General features: G+C 38.3%; 3 protein-coding genes across 4 annotated transcripts; all 3 read right to left on the minus strand.

Annotated features, from left to right (window-relative positions):
- Positions 1-4,189: 4,189 nt before the first annotated feature.
- LOC148905887 (receptor-type tyrosine-protein phosphatase S-like) lies at positions 4,190-9,516 on the minus strand. The gene is made up of 7 exons (XM_089039332.1): positions 7,024-9,516; positions 6,775-6,939; positions 6,568-6,680; positions 5,649-5,814; positions 5,272-5,565; positions 4,693-4,968; positions 4,190-4,395 (listed from the first exon to the last, which is right to left on the minus strand). The coding sequence occupies exons 1-7, from the start codon at positions 9,503-9,505 to the stop codon at positions 4,388-4,390; spliced, it is 3,504 nt and encodes a 1,167-aa protein (XP_088895458.1). The 5' UTR covers positions 9,506-9,516; the 3' UTR covers positions 4,190-4,387.
- A 21-nt stretch (positions 9,517-9,537) lies between these two features.
- Positions 9,538-15,573, minus strand: LOC148905888 (uncharacterized). The gene is made up of 9 exons (XM_089038842.1): positions 15,459-15,573; positions 14,888-15,052; positions 14,306-14,428; positions 13,994-14,167; positions 13,546-13,734; positions 11,714-13,062; positions 11,309-11,447; positions 9,659-11,196; positions 9,538-9,564 (listed from the first exon to the last, which is right to left on the minus strand). Exons 4-9 carry the CDS (start codon positions 14,124-14,126, stop codon positions 9,538-9,540), a joined length of 3,375 nt encoding a protein of 1,124 aa, XP_088894968.1. The 5' UTR covers positions 14,127-14,167; positions 14,306-14,428; positions 14,888-15,052; positions 15,459-15,573.
- On the minus strand, positions 15,463-19,522 carry LOC148905889 (uncharacterized). 2 transcript variants are annotated; one of them, XM_089039343.1, is made up of 7 exons: positions 19,403-19,522; positions 18,073-18,174; positions 17,560-17,682; positions 16,842-16,988; positions 16,394-16,516; positions 15,678-15,800; positions 15,463-15,578 (listed from the first exon to the last, which is right to left on the minus strand). In XM_089039343.1, the coding sequence occupies exons 2-6, from the start codon at positions 18,151-18,153 to the stop codon at positions 15,702-15,704; spliced, it is 573 nt and encodes a 190-aa protein (XP_088895469.1). In that variant the 5' UTR covers positions 18,154-18,174; positions 19,403-19,522; the 3' UTR covers positions 15,463-15,578; positions 15,678-15,701. The 2 variants fall into 2 exon arrangements, with proteins under 2 accessions (XP_088895469.1, XP_088895470.1); XM_089039344.1 differs by lacking the exon at positions 19,403-19,522 and having other exon boundaries at positions 18,073-18,251.
- Positions 19,523-21,490: the final 1,968 nt, after the last annotated feature.

The following is a 21,490-nucleotide window of genomic DNA, read 5'->3' on the forward strand; positions in this document are numbered from 1 at the left end:
TGGGCAGATCTAGTCAGGGCATGGCTAACTCACAGATGGAACCCTGAAACAACCTCTGGGCTGATCTAAGTCAGGGCATGGCTAACTCACAGATGGAACCCTGAAACAACCTCTGGGCTGATCTAAGTCATGGCACGGCTAACTCACAGATAGAACCCTGAAACAACCTCTGGGTTGATCTAAGTCAGGGTATGTCTAAGTCACAGATGGAGCCCTGAAACAACCTCTGGGCTGATCTAAGTCATGGCACGGCTAACTCACAGATAGAACCCTGAAACAACCTCTGGACTGATCTAAGTCAGGACATGGCTGACTCACAGATCCAATCTACTAACACATAAATTAGGAAGAGACTCAACAAGTCTGCTCACTTGATTTTGTCCCTAATTTTTTTTCAATATTGTTTATAATTAAACTCGTAACTAGAAGATGAGCTTGGCGTTAGGTGCTTGTTCGGTGGGATGAGAGGGGCCAGGCACATAAAATTACGATAACCATGGCAACCCTGTCACAACTCACCGTGCACCTGTCACACCGACGGTCTGGTCAGTGGAATGCTTACCTATCAATACCTACCATAGGGAGGGAGGGCGGGAAAAAAACAAACAGCGTCTAGAGTGTAGTTGCCAGAGGCTAGCGATAGCGCTTATCGCAACGCAAACGATTATTGGTCGAATTTAAGGTCAAGCTAGCGTGATCACATGGATAGCGTGTGATCGAGTTGACTCATTAGCAATCAATAGCGTTGATCAATATCGCGGTAATTACCGATCAAATAGCTTAGCCCTGCCGATGACCAAAGATAAATTAATGCTAGCATAATCACAATGAGCGTGTGTTTAACTTATATAGGTGGCTAGCGGGCAGACAACAAATGGAAACAGCGGCTATCGTAGATTATTCGCTGCTACTCAGATCGAGTCTAATTTTGCCTAAATTTCATTTAACAGAATTATACGGAAGTGATGTTTTCTATTCATTCATTTTTTAACGTCAACAGGTAAAGGGACGAAGGAAACCATATGGAACATTCAAAGTTTCCATGAAAATCGAGTATGGGCCCATCATTGTCGTTATAACCCATACCGCACAACATACTGCGCGTGGAGTCTCCCTAACAATCAATATCTTAATGACTACAATGGAAATGTGAATTTCACATGCCCTAGAAATGGTTACATCGAGGGAATGTACACCAGTACGTTCAGTAACGTCTTCAAAGATCGAAGGTTTGATTTTAGGTGTTGTGATGGGAATCGCCCACGAACAAGCTGCAAATGGACGTCTGATGTCAATGATTGGAATGGTCACCTGAACTACACACTACCATCTGGTTACTACTTGGCTGGCGCTAACAGCAATCATATCGATGATTACCAGTACGTAAAGCAACTTGTATTATCCTTGCCTAGGCTTGCCTAAATCGTTCTTGCCTATTTTTATACATGGCTGAATTATGTACCGAATACATTTATTAACTTCTTGTTCCGATCTCCTCCTTTGCAGGGACAGGAGATGGAAATTCTATATTTGTCAATAGAAAAGGAAATCCCATTAACGGAATAAACGACATCAGACAAGAGAGAAAAAGGTCTGAATGAGTCTTATGAGTCATAAGTCAGTGAGTCATGAGTTAAATAGAAAAATCACCAATATTTCATATTCGAGTGTTTGGATCACCAGCAAACAATCCAAGAAAGTCAAGTCATCAACAAATCATCAACAGATATAGGTTAGATATAGGTTAGATATAGGTTAGGTTGTAGGGATGTTATTTGACTGGAAAAAAAACTATATTAATTACTTCATTGTTGTTTGTTTTGTTGCCCTAAAACGTCACTTAAAACTGACGCCATCTTGATCTAGACTTCTTGTGGTAACTGTGTTCAGTACTGTAGAGAAAAATGGCGACCAAGCGAATGCGTGACTAAAACATTCAACATTCCATCAAAACATTGAGCTCCAACTCCAAAATCTGCGGCTAATGGTTAAAATATACTATTAGAGAGTTTTAGATTTACGTTCACGGCAAACGTGAAACGTCAGTTGACCAGTAAAAAATTATTTTAAATTACTGAAAAAGAATCGCAAAAAAGTCCAAGTAGTAGAAAAACAAAAGAGTATTTGCGCTTGGTGAGAAGGTTTGTAAAAGGTAAAGTAAAATAAAGGAAAACTATGAAAACGTGGTCTCGTTTGCCGTTTGCGGGGAGGAAAAAAAGTCAATCTAAAACTCTCTATTATATCATTGGTGAGCGCGTACGATTTTATTCACGAGTTGGCCGCAAACAAAACGAGCGAGTCTCCGAGCGAGTGAGTTTAGCGGCCCTTCACAAGGGGTGAATAAAAATCGCACAAGTAAAACAACCATGAAGTAATATTTTTATTATATAGAGTACTGAGATATTACAGTAATTTAATAAAGCAAACTCATGGCTTATTGACTACTGCTCTCCTTGACAAGCAAGCAATTTCATAATAGAGTCTTTCAGTCTAGAGTTTGAAGATATTTTTGAAGCTATTGGCGTAAATCAAAGGTGAAGGTTGAATAATTATTTGATAATTATTAAGAATAGATAATGATATTACAGTAATTTAATGTAGTAAACTCAAACTCATTGACTACGGCTCTCATTGACTCATATGTAGAAGGGAAAATTATAATCAAGGGATAATATTAGGAAAAAAATTCTTGAAATAGGAACTTATTTGCTAAACCTTCTTTTAATAACAAATGTAAATGAAACTTTCTTATTTTAATGACTTGCACGACCTATTATTGACCAATGATAAGTCATTCGTAATGACTTGTTTATTAACCTGAGGGTCAAGGATGTTTGTTTATTGACAAGGCCTTCGAGTTTTAATTAGGAAGTACTTTTTGTAGTAAGCAACAGCTGCAAATCTACTGTACGTTTCCAGTAAAAACAGGGTTTAGTCATGTACAATTTTGTACATGCGTACTGGAAAAGAGCAGGGTTGTTTACTGTACAAACAATCGCTTCCTAAGGCTGCTTCTGAACTCTTGGTTCAATCTAGTTTGACCTAGTACAAACCGGTTATGTGACGTAGTACTCTAGCTTAACCCTTAAATACGAGCTTACTCAGGGTTAGTAGTTAGTTGCAGTTGCAGTTATCTTCAGTGAGTTGTCGTTATTCTTCAGTTAGTCTGCAGGTAGTCGCAGTTAGTCAAGTCAGCAACCTCTACTTTGTACAAGACAAGCAAATGAACTTACAGTCAAGAGCGTCTGGTCGAGAGGAAATCTATGTGTCCGTAGGGAAAGTATTACTCCCCCACTTCCCGACCTCGGGGAGGGGGGGGGGGGGGGTACTCCCATATATAGTCTATACGGGGATGATCCGCTGAACAGGGTATGGTTTTTCAAGCTTCTTGTCATAAGCAGGGTATGCGATTTCACTCAAGTTCGAAGTTCTTCCTGAGTTTCCTGTCATATTCAGGGTTTCTACTTTCGTATTGACTGAAACTGGTTATTATGGTCGTAAAAAAAAACAATACACGAGCTGACATGATAATTGAAACAGGAACTCAGTGTAATTAATTATATATTTTGTCATAAACAGGCTCCGCAAATTTGAGGTTTTTTTTATCATAAACAGGGTACCCTTTTCAGAATCCCAGCGGAACACCTCTACCCAAATTCTGGCGGAGTATTCCCCCCCACCAGGGTTCCCGACGTGACACATATGACTCAGGAAACAAGCCGTCTCCAGACGAGATAACTTATGATATAATATAATCTTTCAGTCTAGATTTTGAAGATATTTCGAAGATATTTTGAAGCTATTGGTGTATGTCAAAGTTGAAGGTTGAATAATTATTTGATAATTATTAAGAATAGATCAATTAAAGAAACGGCATCCAGCTTACAATTTTCAAGTTGGGAGAAGACTTCATTAATTAAGTTTTGCATTTTAACAGCATCCACGGATAGGTACTTAGTTCGTAATAAGAAAAAAAAAACGGAGGTGTTTAGAAGCAGTGTTATCTTAGGGCAGGCTGTCACGTAGGCAGGTGCCTCGGGTCGGGTATTTTGCATAAAATGCATCTCATGTTAATTGTTCCGTACTATCCAGGAGCATCAACCAGTGTCACATAAATATTTAGTGGTTTATTCATTGCTTTATTTATTCATTAGATATTGAGATAAGAGAAATCTACTATTCGTTTTTTTTTTTCACTGTTCGATTTTGACTCGGGGTATTAGATTTTTTTCACTATTCGATTTTGACGCGGAGTATTCGCCTTCCTCTATGCAATCGTTCTTATGATCATATATGGTATTTGCCGGAATTATTTAATTTTTAGATTATTTGTTCATCTTCAGGGCACTTTATTTTGTTATGCTTGTGACTTCATAAGGACACCATATTAGGAACCTGAAAAACAGCAAACTTTACATTGTCACTCGAAATAATAGACTTTGAATAACTGTACTTTGTTCTGGACTGACTAGCCTCTCTTACATGTGAAATTGCTTTTATGTTTCCAAGAGGCTAGTTAATTAATTAATAGTTATTCAAACTAGTCGCTATATCTTAATATTCGGTGCACGTGTATTGAAAGCTTATTTTGGACCCGATTTGAGAAATACAAAAGTATATGAGAAATTCCTGATGGATGAAGGAAAAAAACTAGAACTAAACAACATAAAGACTTATTAATAATATACAAACCTCTTTTCTTTGTTTTTATGTGGATCTCAGTTGCAGATTCTCCAACCTGTACTATGTCCTCGAGCACCTTGAAGAAGTACACGGTATCTTCCTGAAGATTGCTGATTACACAAGAAGACGAGTAACATGCTGTTGTTATATCCAAACGATCTTGCTGTTTACCGTAGTGAACCACAAACGCATTGTATGCACTGGACCGGCTAGGCTTTTTGAACTTCAAAAGGATTTCTCTTGGACTTAATGCACGGCCTGATACTTTAACTGGTCGTGAAGGAGCTGGGAAAACAAAAAACAAAAAACGTTATTGATATTTGACAGTGCCTCCATTATAGCTCATTAAAAAGGGCTATTTTAGTGCAGATTAGCAAAAACTAAGAAAGATCCAAAGAAACGTTTCAGAAATATGTCGCGCATGTGTTTCTGGTATTTTTTAATTAGCTCTATTTTTTGTTGAAATGGGCCATCCACCAACTAACTAGTGGACTATCCCGCAGTAAGCAACCAGATTTTTCTATGACAACTCGATCGAACTTTGCTCAACATGTGAATGTATGTGAAAACTCTTAAGCGCCTACGTACTTTTAATCCTTTTGCAAGACCGTCTTTTCCATTCGGGATATTGTCCTTTACTAGTAAAAGGAGATATCTTTACACAATACTCTGTATACGACTGCAGTCCAGGAACGATCGCATCGGTCAGATTCCCCGGTGTGGTATAGACTTTCCATTTGTACTCGGTGACGTCCCGGTAGTAGATATGATAGCCCCGGATAATACCATTCCGTTGGTGTTCAGGTACACGCAGCCATGAGATCTTTATCCTGTCATAGCTGAGTGGAACACTTTGGACTATAAGTGGGGCAGCATCCGGAACTAAAGAAAAGAAAGAAAAAATGCTAAATCGGTAGAAAGGCACCAAATAGTCTATTTAACGTCTCATTCTGATCTTAACTCACCATCTTCTCCAGTTTTGGCAATGATTTCTGACAATGTCATTCCATAATAATTTGCTGCATACACAATAATGTGATAATCTGTGAACTTCTTAAGGCGTGTCAAGGTCCAGCTGGTCACCGTCTTGGGCAGTCTTGCCGTCCTTGATCTTTTTCCTATCTGCCCATGCTAGGGGGGAAATGATATGCAAAGAAATTGGGATTTAACAATTGTATGAACTTTTCTCGAGTACAATTGATATCATAAAAACGTATACATTTTCACTGAAAGTCTGCAAGATTTATTTTTGATCAGTGAAGCCAGTCAGAAGCTAACGAACCTTATTCAATGGTTTATCCTTACATTAGCTCAAGACATCTGAAGAGGTGAGCTAGCCTAATAAATAGGTTTGAATCCGTACATCTTTCAAATTATGCTCCAATTATGTCTGGCGAAATTGCGTAATTTAGTTTTAGCGTTTCGTGCTTATACGTTGAGTGATATAATGGTCGCCTTGTCGTAGTACAAAACAAGCTTTTTTCCTCCTTTCTGAAGTAAGATTCCCTTTTGCAACCTGAGCATTTATAATCATTTTTCCTTAGTCTATACAACATCCTTGCCGTAAAACACCTGTTTTGCTCTTCGTTTCAGTCATTGCAACGGAAAATCAGCGATAGCAGTTGAGATAAAGACCTAAATAAAAGGTGAGTCAAAGCTTTATGTTATAATAATAATAATTAATAATTAATGATGATAATGATGATTTTTTTTTTTTTTACTTATATAACCCTATTTACAATAGCTATAGAGGTCCAATACGAAAAAGTTATTAATGAATTTACTATCATTTGTCCAAAAAAAACAAGCATTGCTTTGTTATGAATAACCTAACCTATGCATGTTAATACGTCGTTTGCATAAGACTTAGTCGAGTACTCGTACCTTTATGAAATAATACCACATCGATTTTCGATTCCGTGCTGGCGCAACCCACCGTACTTTAAGTGTTGTGGAACCGACGACTGCTGCTTGTAGATTTCTTGGCGGAGAAGGTCCTGTGGAAAAACAGATAGATTGTCCTCAAACCCAGGGTAATTTTGACTACAACTGCATAAAAATATTTTGACAGGTTTAGGTTTGAAATCTTACTCATGTCTATGCACTCTTCAGAACTCAAGGTTCCTTCATTATTTGTAATAAATCCGTCATCACAAGGTCTGCAATCGACTTGTCCTTGCTCATATTGGTAGGTTCTGAGTGGGCAAGGAATGCATCGACCATCTCCGGTACCATATGTTCCTGGAGGACAATTTTCTAATTATACAAAAAAAAGTATATTAGATATCATACGATAAATACAATAGTTTACCCAAGAACTGATGACATTAAATCACGTACCACACATGTATCCATTTGCATGAGGGATTTGGCCTGTTGGACAACCAGTGTCTACATCCAATATAGATAAAGTGTTTGCATCAGCGTCGATGACCTCATCTTCGCTGGATGCATTAAAAAGCTTGTGGTTTACGTCTTGGTACAATTTTCGTAATCCCATAAAGAGCTGTTGTCTCTTCCTTGCATACTCTTGAGCGACGGGATCGACGTCAGTGTCATTACTCTTTTCTGTTTCTTCTGGTTTGTCACTCTTGTACAAGAACACCACCGTTGCGCTTTGTTTCATGTTTCTGCTATATAACACCTTTGAGATTTGCGACTGGGAAGTGTTTAGTGATTCCCCTAGAGCATCTTTTATGATACGCAAATCTTTATTGTCTTCATCTTTAGATTCTGATTGTACAAACGCTCCGCAATTGAATCTCCTCTTTTTGGTCTTACATGTTTTAGTAACATTAATGCTTGCAGCAAGTAGAGGTTCACCAGGAGACATGTCTAACACCCAAACCCTCGCTCTTCCACTCTCAGCTCGACCATGAGTGTTGCTTGCGACACAATAGTAATATCCAGAGTAATTCTTGGTGGGTTTCTCGTAGAACAAGAAAGTTCCATTATCATTATAGACATTTACTTCTGAGCTGTTTGGATACTGAGAAATGAAGAACCATTCGATATCAGGCTCAGGTTCACCTGTTGCATTGCAATTCAACAAAAATGTACTTGTTGGATCCTTTGTATATACATTAGTGTCATTAGGATGTTCCGTGATCCTTGGTTTACTGTTTATTTTAACCAAAGTTACGTTTGAGGTTACGTACCCCTTATGATTGGCTGCCTTACACTTGTATGCACCTTCGTGAACGGCTGTGGTGTTTGCAATCTTCAAAACATTATTCGTAACCGACTCGAATAGGATTTCGTCATTGTGTATCCAAGTATACCACATTGGAGTATCACTGCTAGCATTGCAATTGAGCACAAAACTTTGACCTTCAACTACGACCTGGTTCTGATCCGATGTAAAGTTAAACTCTGGTTTTTTACCACAGAGAACCGTATCATCACTTATGCGGCTTGATAGGTGAAGAATGGCTGATATTTTTTCTTTAGCTTCATTCATTGTAACGTTTTGTGTCATTAAGTAAATAATTTCAGCTGTGATATTGGGCAAGAGACTTTTTATCTCATGTGCTCTTGGCAAATCTTCCCTGTAGTGATAAAGCTCATGCAACTTTTCTCCAGTTTCTTCAACGCAGTCCTGAGCTCCTGCACAGTATGAAAATGAGTTTTCCTTGGCCAGCTCTTCAAGGGAATATTTCCAATTATTCAGAATATCATCCCAGGTAAAAATGGAAGCATTTTGCTTTGTAACTGAAGCTATTAAATCTAGATACGTATCTAACATTAACTCAGTTTCATTTACTCCTGCTGTGCTTTTATTTTTCGGTGTTTTTTTCAGATTCCGGATAGCATGGTAAACTGAATTTTCTTCGCTTTTGTCCGTAGAGTTGCTAAGCATCTCTTGATCAAAGATTTGACGCTGAAGTTGAATCACAATATCTTTGAAGAATTCGTTCCCTTTTTTGGCCATTAAGCAAACATCTCCATTAGCGGCAATTTGTATGTTACTGGTATTGATAGCCTTCACAGAGAGCATCTCGCGGTCTACTATTAATTTATGTAATACACTCGAATTCGTATCAATAGGCGGAATATTTGGCTGCATTGAAAGAGATCGACCCATTCTTCCACCTCGGCTTCCAATTTGAGCGAACAACAAAAATAATCCTACGAAAATGTTGATTAAAAAGGAAAGTGGATTAAAAAAGTCTGGCGCAAATGTGAAATTTTCCCAGATGTTAGCCATAGCAGAACTCATCGTTAGGGTAGTTGGCAAATTAAACCTTGTTCTGGTGCCGAAGAAATTTCCTGCAGTGGCCGAGTGAAATTTCATTTCAGAAATAGAAGCCATTTCAAAAGGTTTCCATTCACCAAGATTTTCAGATATCTTCAACCCTGTATCAATTTCTTTGAATTTTTTCAACTCATTAATCGCTGAAACGGATTTGTCTCTTGCTTTTCTTGAATGTAATAGCTGTGATGCTGCAGTTTCTAGTTCCGAATTCAATTTATTTCGTTCCCAGATGGCTCCATCAAGTTTCATTCTAGCGCCTTCTACTTGGTTTATTAATTTGTGTCTCTCAAACATTTTTTTAAACTCAGGATTACTTGTTGGAAGTGAGCTCAATTGCTTCACACATCGTTCATTACTTCCCAGGCACCTTGAATCAGGTACGGGTAGGTAAGTGGTACCGCATTCAATAGATTGTCGTTCATAGCCTGAAGATACGGAGATGCTTTTATAGTAACAGTCTGGTATGTACTCTGTCTTTTCAAACAACTTTCTTTCATATTTGATTTCATGAAAATAAATTGTTTTGTCTTGAACTCTTACCGGTATACTTAAAAGTTTACATCCCATGAAGAAATCGATGATACCTCCTATAAGTGCTCCTACAGCTGCTCCAACAACTGCTGCAACTGCGAAAGTACCAAGGAAAAGAGGATTTAATGAAAGCACCGCAGCAACCGTACCGCCGATAACACCTAGTGCACCAAGTGATACGCCACCTACCACAGCACCAATTGCATTGGGTTTAAAACGTTTATCACATGAACTTACAACTCTGTTTTCATACGCTGGAATCTTATAAGAACTTCGTTTTGTCGTCGACACTATTTTTCCTTTCATAAATGTTTTCGTTTTGTAACCTTTGCATTCCTTTACTGTGGTAAACCTCTTTTCTTCCTTTTGCTTAGGAACGCAGTTTGGACTCTCCATTCGCACTTTGGGGCATCTCTTAATCTCGCATGGATAGTCATCACGTACAGACCTTCGAGAGATACCAAAACGCTTTGGTGGTTCTTTTGTTTGATTTGAATTTGTGCTTTTTCCATTTAACAATGTAAAGTTCCAGTATTTTGACTCCGCTAAACGCCAAGCAATAAAACGTTGTTGCTTCTGTTTTTCTACTTTATTTAGAGCCTCTCTCTTTTCCTTGACGACTTGCTTCAAAACATTTACTCTTTCACTTGCTTTTTCCGCGACGTCTTTGACTTTTTTGACTCGTTTTTTTGCTTTCTCCGCCAGTTCTAGAATACGCGAGTTGATTTTCATCTGAAGGTCTTTTATAAGGCTTGTATTTTGGTTTAGTATTCCAGTTACCTTGAATTTCAGCGAGTTCCATTCAGCAACATTGGTGTTAGCTCTTACGTCAATCACTGCTTCGTGTCGTCCTAAAAGCAATCCAGATGCGTTGAATTTCACGGTATTCTCTTTAATTTCCGCTAAGACAACCTGCTTTATTCCAAATATGTCAGCTGTTGGTCGGAAGAACACCGTTTTAACTCTATTGCCTTTTTCTTGGATTTTCATAATAACTTCTCCTCCCTTTGACAAGGAAAGAACTCTGCCTAATTTGAGATTTTTTGCTGCTATACCACGAATCGTCAAGCCGTCTTGTTTCTTCGTTAAGCCGATGATCATGTATTCAAAGCACAACTGACCAGCACACATTTTACCCTCGGTCTTTATTTCAAAGCCATGGAAGGTCTGCGACGCTGGAAGGCGCTTTGCCTGTACGTATAGGACACGAGGCAAAATGGTGGTCATGCTTTTAAGTTGAGCCATTACAGGAGCAGCGTTTATTTTTGAGACACCATCATCTAAAGTTGCATCTAAAACTTTACAGAAATATCGAACATTCTCCACTTTGACATGCAGATCAGAAATTAAACGAGTTAATTTCTTCCTTTCTCTTCCATTGACAGTTACATGATGGACAATTTTTTGGATATTATTAACGAGAGTATCCACTTCAAAGATCATTTTTTTATGTCGTTTTGTAACTTCATTACTTACTCGGTGTTTTATCTCAAAATTATCGACGAGGGTTTTCAGTTGTGGAAGCATTGAACTAATTAAACTGATATTCCTCTTGATTTGGGTGATATTGATTCCTTCTTCCTCTTTCCCACCTTGTGCTTCAACATCAATTACCACGTCGATTGGTTTCCCTCTATATTTTTGTATCACGGATGCCAAAGGATTTCCTTGGAACGCATCATCCATTGTGTTCCATCGAAAAAACAAGAATTGTTTTCCAGCATCTGCTAATGGTAAAAGTTGGATTAGCCACTATTATGATTTATATAACTGAGTAAAAACAAGTAGAAATGATCCCCCCATCCCTCCCCCCGGTAGTCTTGTCAACTATTGCCTCACCTCCTACAACAGACTTTCCCACAACGTCACCAAGTGGTAACTGCATATTAATGGCAATATTTCCAAAGGTGTTTATCTTCAAAGCTGCTTTTCCTTTAAATATGCTTGTAAGTCTTGCACCGAATCCCAACCGTAGTGCCTGAAAGCAAACATAAAAGAATGGCGGATCCAGGATTTTTTAGGACGGGGTGCATCATGTCCGATCAGGACGCTCACCAGCTCAAGCGCCAATAACACAGTAGATTTCATGTCATATGGAGGAATGGGGTGCGCACCCCTTACAACCCTTTCCAAGATCCCTCCCTGGAAAGAAGGGAAACATTCCAGACAATAAAAGGTTACAAAGGATCCCCATCAAAAGGTAACCTGGAGCGTTATACAACGATTATCTCGAGTGCTACTTACGTTTCTTATGTTGTCATTATTCATATATATATTTCCATCATATTCTAGTGATATTTTCACGCCATTCTCGCTGTTGTTTAACTTTGCCATTATTTTTGCACGAAGCACTACATCATGTTCTATCTGTTTGTCATCTTCTTCTTGCTCATCCCACATGGGAACTTTACCGCTTAGTCTTTCATCACCAGAAAATATGACTTCTTTTAGTTTTATATCCCAACCAGCTTGTTTTAGTTTCTTTAGTACCGACCATTCTTTAAACGACTTCATGCTTCCTTTAGAGAGAAGCCACGACATTGCTGATGTACAAACGTCTATTGCATAACACGAGCCTTCTTCATCGGGCAACAAGAGTTCTTCGTTGTTGATTATCACTTTGCTACCGATAGTAGGAGCAAAATAAACGACACTTGGAGACTTGAGAATAGAAGAACAACCTTTTAATTCTGGGCCAACAACAGCATGAACGTTTTTCAGGTCAAAATAAGTTGACATTTCTTTCGCCTTGAATTTCAACCATTCTGGTCCATTTCTTGAAAAGATGCCAAAAAACGAACTGGCAAATACATCCTGTTCGACCAGCTGCAAAAACTGCATTGCACCTATTGTTGTGTTGTAACACTTGTTCTTATGGTTCATAAAATCATGTCTTCTTTGAGGTGTTTGATTCATAAGTATTGCGTTTTGGAGCAGGGTCTCAGCTGAATATGGAAAGTCGCTACCAAGAAGAGATAAGGGTACAAGCAGTCCTCTAGTGGTAATGAAATGTATAATTCCTAGACTTGTAGAAAAATCTTTCTTGCCGAGCTGTCCTGTCCAAGGTTGTGAAGATACACTTTTAACACTGCACTTGGTTAAGTCGATTTGTTTCACTTCACAACCTACCGGGAGTTCTCCTGGGAAAATTGGGATCTTAGCAAAGATTGTTTTTATATAAGATTTTTCTGGGCCCACAAAAAGGACTCTCTTTCCTGGTGTCTTGAAGTCTTTTGCATTTTCTCCCTGAACAGAGAAGGAGATAGCCTTGAGACCGGGCTGTTTGGAAGTGATAGTAAAATCTGCTTTGGTACCTGACTGGGAAATTTTAACTTTCTTGGGTTGTACCACAAAATTAGCATCATCTGAGTGAATCGATACTTGGATTTCTATTGTAGGTTTGGCTAGGAATATCAAAGGCTGAGACTGGAGATTTGCCTTTAGTTTCGGAAGCAATGGAATGTCAATGACTCCTTCTTCACATAGTCTCCCTTCATAGCCAGTGTTAGAACAGTCACATTTGAAGTCTTGGGACGTTATTATTACGCATTTTCCACCGTGACGACAAGGATTTGGCTTACATGCTATGGAACCTTATATAACAAAATAAGACTATGATAAGTGAACTTTCCTAGTTTTTGTTCCTTGCATGCTGTATTGTTCAGGTTTAGCTTTTATCCAATTTTTGGGAGGCGTAGTTAATATTGGTGAGAATGCTGGCCTTTCACCCTTGTATCCTGGGTTAAATTCCCGGACTCCGTGTCATTTGTGAGTAGAGTTGCTTGTTGGTTCTCTCCTGTGTTATTGAGGGTTTTTCTCCGGATTCTCCGGTTTTCCTCCGTAAAAATCAACATTCCTAAACTGCAATTCAATGTTAGGAGATATCAGTTCAAGCCCGAAATGCACTATAGGAAATGTGAATGCAATCAGCGAAAGTTCACAACGATATGGAACTTTCTAAAACTTACTGTGCACATTTTGGTATTAAACAAGCAACAACAAACAGTACACATTTCATCAACCTTTTCTCTTGAAATATAAGGAAATATAGAAGCTGATAGCGGATAAAAACTTACGGTGACAGTTGAAGTTGTTTTTCCATTCTACCTTGTTTTTTTCTTTTGTGAGGTCGCACGATATTGTACTGTTTCCAGTTGAATAGTAGCCAACTAAGCATTTCATCTGACATGAGGACCCATAAGTATTGTAGCATGGCAGGGTCAAGCTGCCTCCTGCTGGGGGGATGATCTTTTCACATCTTTTGGCTAAAAATAGAAATTGGTATGACATGATTGTTCTATGAAACTTTGTCAAAATTATCGATAACTGCAAACTCGATCTAGACATATTCGGTTTGTAACAGAAATTTCCCTTTTCCTGTGCATTGTTACACATGCAGTTTGTAGCTGTCCATCAATATTTCATTCAAGACAAAAGGTCATTGAATTTTTTTTTTCTAACATTCGGTTGATACATTTCGAAGATAAAAGGTGTGTCCTAAAAGAAAAAAGGTCTTGTACGTACCTTTACACGCTGCCTGGTTTTCACTCCACCTTGATGAAGACATGCAGGTTATGCTGGAAGGACCCTCCATGTCGTAGCCATGGATACATGTAAATGAGCAGTTGTCGTTGGTTGCCATGCCAGTACACTTCATCGTTCCATGGGGTTGTTGCACAAGAGTTCGGCAGGGGAGCGCTTAATATAAATCAAATTGAAATATATAGTTTAGTTTACTGATTGTCGAAGTAGCTTTACAAGTCAGGAACCATGCGATGAGGACTTTATCAATAGAAATTTGTCTATAGACAAAATATAAGATGCTTTTTGTCTTACCTTTGCAGGCTTTACCATCGGCTTCAAGCCCATATCCAGTGACACAGCTACATTGATAACTGCCGTAAGTGTTTTTGCATATGTGACTGCATTTGTGTGTTCCCAACGTGCACTCGTCAATATCTTAATATAAAAAAAACACTGTTACTGTAATTTGATGTTATCGTAAAAAGGAACTCACATGAGCACTTGGTGAAATAATCCTAGTAATGATTTCAAATCAAGGGGTTTATGTTGCATAGACGAGAGTTGCATAACTCATTTAAGAATGGCATTCGTTAAGATGTCAGCTTTGTAAAAGCCAAGCAAAACCTTTAAAAAACCTTTTGTATTTAATTTTTCAACTCGGGAAGCACTTCGTCATCGTGCTTTTCTTGGACTCATAACTATTTATTTTGACAAATAATCCTTTATGGGGCTTTTCATTACTTTTGCTATAACAACAAGACTACCAGTTACCTAAATTTTATAACTGTTGTTACAGATGGGCCTGCTGTCAGTCACATATGACGTCATATGACCATACGAAACAGGTCGCAAACCGTTGACACCATGATATCACGACTGATTATCATTACATACCTTTACAGGTAATACCATCCTCACGGAGTTCAAAGCCCGGTCGACATGCACACTCAAAGCTTCCTTGTGTGTTAACACATTTTTGATGGCAATTTGCTATTGGTCCAATGTTAGAACTAGAAGTATTTCTCACACTTGAATAACTTTCTGAGCATTCATCAATATCTGTATGGGTAAGGTAAGAAGTTTATTTTGTCTTTGGACATTTAGTTACTTTAATTAGTATTTTGCCAGATCTTTTTTTCTTGGAATAGACCTAACTCGTCTTGGTGCAAGGTTTTCCCATTTCAGGCCAAGTGTCATTCCCTAGAGTATCATTTCTTTGTTTAACGGTTGCGCATGAGAAGACACATGAATATGGATTCCACGCAAACGAATATTCTTATTCTCAAGAGACATGGTCTAAAATGGGAAAACATTGCACAAGATGTGTTAGCTAGGTTTCAATTAATCAGGGTTCATACTATATTCCATGTTTTGCGCATCGCAGTAGGCCGAAGTGCAGACTTGCCAACAAGAGCATCGCCCAATAGTAATCATGCGCTATTACGCCTAGCATAGAAAAGACTACCTGTGCATGTTCTACCATTGCTAGTCAGCTTGGATCCTGGTTTACAAGAACATCTGAAGCTGCCAATAGTGTTTGTGCAGTTAAACTCACACGGACTATCCTGGGCGCATTCGTCGATATCTGAAAAAAAAATTTCACTAAGTCCCATTCCAAGTTCTTCTTTAATCTTTCCGTCAAAGATAAATGCATTATAAAATTTAACGACAACTAATGCCATACCACTGCAAGTCTTGCCGTTGTTGTTTAGACTAAATCCCTCCCTACACAAACACTGCATGGATCCTTGTGTATTTTGGCACGTATGTTGGCATCCTCCATTACTTGTTTGGCATTCGTCAATATCTAGCATACAAGGCAAAAAAGAGTATGAGTGTATATATTCATAGTACTCCGAAAATAACATTTTCTTGTTCTTTTCTAGTGATTCAAGAAATCGCCAGACTATTTGAAAGGTTAGTAGCTATAATGCCTTCAAAGATAACCTCATTCTTTATAGAAATATGTTTAATTTGCTGTATTCCAATTAACCTCGCCTTCCATGCTAAGATGACTTTTAAATCATCTAAATGGTGCCTTAACATGGACTTTTGTGGGTCCATATCAGAATTTACTTCATATGTCTATTCTTGCAAGGTCTGTCGGATCAAAAAGTAAACGACTGTATAGTTTGAAGTATGATTCCTTTATTTACTAGATACTTTTGAGAACATGTACATTAATATTTGTAACGGTAAAAACGAATCTCATATACATGGCGCGGATGCGTGGTGCCGATTTTTTTTCTTGAGACAAACAAATATATAGCTGTACAGAATCTGACACGAAATCTGACAGTAGCTTCACTTTGGTATCTAACTAAAAAGAATAAAGTTGATGGAGAAATGCAATAGTTATTATATGTAATCTAAATCCCTTCACAATAATAACAATAATACCTTCACAAACTCTTCCATCTTGTTTAGTAAGAAAACCTCGACGACATATACACTTGTAACCACCAACCGTGTTAATGCATGTTTGTGCACAGGAATGTGATCCGGTAGAACACTCGTCGTCATCTTGTAAGGAACAAAACCGAGATAAGGATTTTTCTTCTAGGCAAACTTAAATAACTCTTATATTTGCTATATTTGACATAATTTCACAATTTATTTGACTCACTCTTATTCAAAAATTGTTTTTGGTTAAAGTCGATTCCCAATATCTGCGCACTAGTTTCGAGCATGTGTAAAATATGTAGAAAAATGAGCGCTCGAGTCTCCCGAAAACGAGAGCATTGCAGGGAAAAATTCTTGCGAAAAATCTAGCTTAATGACACTGAAACATCATTTGCGCATTCCCATCCAACAAACAAAAGCGTACAATAAGAAGAATAAATCATACCGACGCAAATCCCTCTGTTAGAGAAAACCTTGTAGCCAGATGCACATGAGCATTTATAGCTTCCTTGTGTGTTTGTGCAATTTGCTCCACAGTTATCAATATTTGGGCCACACCGACATAAACTGTCACGTGCACACTCGTCGATATCTAAAATTTTAAGATTTCTCTATTAAAATAAATAAAATAAATAAATCACTTTATTTAAGGCCCCGTCCACACGTATCCGGAAATTTTTGTATCCGCAAATTGTTTTTTCCGCATACGAAAATATTTGCGTCCACGCCCAGCGTGTTGGAATCGTTTTCACCGTCCAAACGTGTCCGTTTTCGTAGAGTTTACGGATACGGACATAAAAATTTCCGGATACGTGTGGACGGGCCTAAGTGTCTAGTCGTTCTAGCGCTTCCGCACTACTTGGGGACACTTTTCGCGCACACTCACTACCACTACATTTAATATTCTATGCACGCAACGCTCAACTCACATGTTGATTTTTACGGAGAGAGGAAACCGGATTACCCGGAGAAAATCCTCGTAGCATAGGAGAGAACAACACTTCAAACAAACTCAATTCAAATGTGGTGACCGCAGGGCTCAAACCAGCGACCCGACCCGTTGGACTCACAGCGGTGAAAGACGACGCGTTAGCCGCGAACGTCACCCATGCTACCCATAACATTAGACTCTACTACTAGACTCTATTTCGAACATTGCTTACCTTCGCACTTTTGGCTTGAGGATGATTTACGGTACCCTCGTAAACATGAACAGTGGTAGGAACCAGGAAAATTTGTGCATACCTGATGACATCCTCCGTTAGAAGATGAACATTCGTTGCGATCTAAAAAAAAGTACACGATTAACATATCCTATATCAATGGAAAATTTTGAGCACTTCATATAGTACAAGGCTTTTGGGTTATGTCCTAGTCCGTCAAATTCCCAATAGTCTGCTTAAATGGTTCGTAATCTTTTTGATTCGCTGCAGACGTCTTGGCTTGTGTTTGTCGCATAGCCGGCTGCGTGGCGGTCCAAAAGATATAGGGGGGGGGGGGGGGAGGGATGTGGGAATGGGAAAGAGGAGGAATTGTCCTAGTTCCTTTCCCCACAGCATCCCCCCTGATTTTCGTCTCTTTTGAGCCGCTATGCTGGTTATTTGTCGTATGAAATGGATATAGTTGATCAGGGCTAGCGCAAAAGTCTGAGTAACGTAGTTGAATATCATACTTACCATATTGGCATTTGTACCCGTAGTATCCACTACTGCAACTACAACTGTTAGGAGAAACACATTTCCCATGTTGACATCCATAAGGGGAACCGTAACAGATAGCTGCAGTGATCAATATGGAAAATCAGAATTTATAACCTGTCCTCTGGCATGTTTATGTGCATAACCTCGTTTGTTCTGGAAGACTTACCCTTTAAAAAACCGAGGACTCAAAATGATAAAATGCATCAGTAGAGTTACATTTGAATTCAGTGTACCCAAATAATTTTTTTCTTCTTGCTGCATCATGAGGTGTCTTTTTATTTTCTTTAAATGACCGATTTACTGAGGCAATCCAGAAACAAACGATTCATATTTTTTTTGGCCATTAAAAGGTTGAATCATATACATACGTGTAGAACAATAACTCCCGCTTTGTCGCCAACCGCTACAGCAGGTGTAGTACGTTCTACGTATTGAAGTGTATGTAAGGACATAGTGGTACACGTTGTAAGTGCTAACAGAAATTAAAGAATAACGTCGTTAGTGTATTTATTTTGTTATCTTGTAGGCCCCGGCTAAACGAGGAAACATGTTTCCAAAACATTTTTACCGCGCGCATGTTTCCCCGATGTTTCCCAGTTTAGCCACATGCGAAACATTACTGCGTGCAACAGATTTTGCTTCTAAGTCGCAAAAATGTTTCTGCTGACGCATTGAAACAATGTTTCCCGATCTTTATTCGTTTAGCCGCGAAAGTCTAAACGTTGGTTAATTGCAACGCTCGTCAAAACAAGATGGCGGACGATGAGGTCAAGGGACAATCTCGTACCCAGAGCCTACGTCACTTCCGGAAAATTGCGCATGCGCCAAAAATGGATTATGCCAGAGCCCTCGTTCTTAACCGCAGGTCAGAAGAAACGCAGGCCCTGGGTACGAAATTGGTCAAGGGTCACTTGAAAGTGCGCATGTTGAGTAAACATGTTTCCTTGACAGTTTTGCCACCTTTGGAAACATTTAAGGAAACATGTTTTTGAACAAAAAAAATTCTCGTTTAGCCAGGGCCGTACGAACTAACAATTTATTGCGACACTTTAACTGACTCCTAATTGAATATCATGATACGATATAATAATAACATTTATAAAAGTATACGTATTAAGTATTTTATAGCATATTTTTGATCGTATTATGATCATTAAAATCATCATCATCATCACCATCATCATCATCATTATTATCATTATTATCATTATTATTATCATCATCATTATGATGACAATTATTATATTTCATTATTATATTTATTATTATTATTATTTTATTTAGTTATAACAATTCTGATACTTACCGTGATCTTCTACATCGTCCCCATCCCCATATACCACATTTCTTATTGTATTCTTGGTAAATTGTTTTATAGGATTTGCGTGATACCAATTTCAATTGTTTGACAGTTCGTGAACACACGTTAGATCTATAACGGGAAAAATGCAAATAATAAATTTGAAGACGTTGAACAAAATATCGTGATATGTTAGTGGGCAGCGAGGAATTGTTTGCCGATGCCAAAGGCAGAGACCCTAACAAACCTTGATATTTTGTGATAACCGAGTTCAACAATTGTTTTATTCAAAATATGTTTTCTTTTTGTGCTTTGGTTGTTTTTGCTGTTTATCAAATAAATCAAGTCACAGGGAAGCGAGTTACGTTGACAAAGGAAACGGTACTGCGCATGAGCAGACTCATATTAGTGTATTCGTAGGCAGCCATTTGCAGTTTGCATTTCGATCAATCAAAACGAAGGAACAAATTATTTGAATAATAAAACTAATTAGAGATCAAGAATCGTATGCTGCCCGGCTGCCTTCCCTATCTATCGTTATGTGTCCCGGAAAGACCAGCATATAGAGGTTTTGCACCATCGGCGTGATGGCAGCCATGTGTCAGCCATTTTGTGAATAATTACCTCGCAGCTCAGCCGGTAAATATTTCCCGATAATCACTGAGCTTTCGGGGAAAAATTGTTTTAGCATAATCTTTGACTTAAATATATCAAAGATCGGAGAAAAGACGAAATTCAGGATAAAATGCATTTTGGTACGTATTACTTAGGTACGTTTCACCAGATCCTCACGGGCCCTCTTCACTAGGAACGAAACAAGCTGCGAAGACTAGCTATCGAGAGGTTTATTTTTGGGAAAAAATCATAATATTCAGTTGTTGTCTATGGGACCGAGTGGCTATGCGTTCATGTGCGACGATGAGCTCGAAAGTAAGTGGGATAATCGTCGGATAAATGTCACTATAGGGTAAAAATGTTTTTTCTAGATGAATACCGTTACTATTTCAAACAATATATTTTTTCGGCGTTGATAAAGCCTTGCTTTCGTTGCATAACTTCAAAATACAGAATAGACTCAAATGACTGAAAGATTCCCTTAATATGGAACACTTACGCCCACGAATGCGGCTGTCCGGCTTCGCTTCCTTGTAAAGACAGGAACAAAACCAAAATGGCCAGCAAAGTTTTTACCAGATGACCCATGTGTCCAACGTCCTAGAACTGCATGTTCTTGCTACATGGAATTGTTGGGACAAAATGATCTTCGGTTGCAAAGACGACTTATCTTATAGCACTGTTAATTGAAATATGATTCATTCAATGGACACGGAAGTGTAATGCTATCGGGTATGATCACATATCGCAGCTAGACGTGTATAGTCGAGTTTGGATATTCCCCATCATATGACTCGATATCATGCAGACCACACTTCTTATGTAACTCGAAATTTATGCTTATAAAATTACGTGAATTATTAGATTCATTCTCAGTAACCCTAGCTGCAAACCCTTTTTTTTTTTTTTTTTTTTTTTTTTTTTTTCCTTGAGTAAACTGATAAATAATAACTAGTAAATTTTTGATTTAAATATTTTTTTGTTTCAATTCATACAGGGAAGGGTGGACCTTCGACCTTAGCTAACCGGGGTAGATCACGTAAGGTTCATAACAGCTCTTTTTTTAGTCCTCCCCTATGTTTACCTAATACTGAATTAAGGATTATAGGTCTGTTTAAGAAAAAAAGAGCTATCTAGCTAATAATTGAAGATTACCTTTTCCAGTTTGGAAGTTTTAGTAAAAGCATCAAAAATGAAAGACATACAACGCGGTTCACTGTTGTTCGTACCAGCAGCAAATGCGATGATTTAATATGGATCATTAACATCAATCGGGCACATTAATATTACTGCATCGCGCATATTAAAGAGAAGGAAATGAACGGGATCTAAATGTTCCGCTGATTATCAAGGGAGAAGAGAGAATTTTTTTAGCTAAGTTCAATTTTATCTCATAGCCAAGGTACACAAATATCACCATGTCATCAACAATACATAGTTCGCTAAGTTACGGAATTTTACATGTATTAAGTTTTTTTA

This window comes from Actinia tenebrosa, unplaced genomic scaffold (assembly GCF_029948245.1).
Source record: "Actinia tenebrosa isolate PJP-AT-01 unplaced genomic scaffold, QUT_ActTen_1.0 PGA_scaffold6__47_contigs__length_16458017, whole genome shotgun sequence".
Taxonomy (NCBI): Eukaryota; Metazoa; Cnidaria; class Anthozoa; order Actiniaria; family Actiniidae; genus Actinia; species Actinia tenebrosa.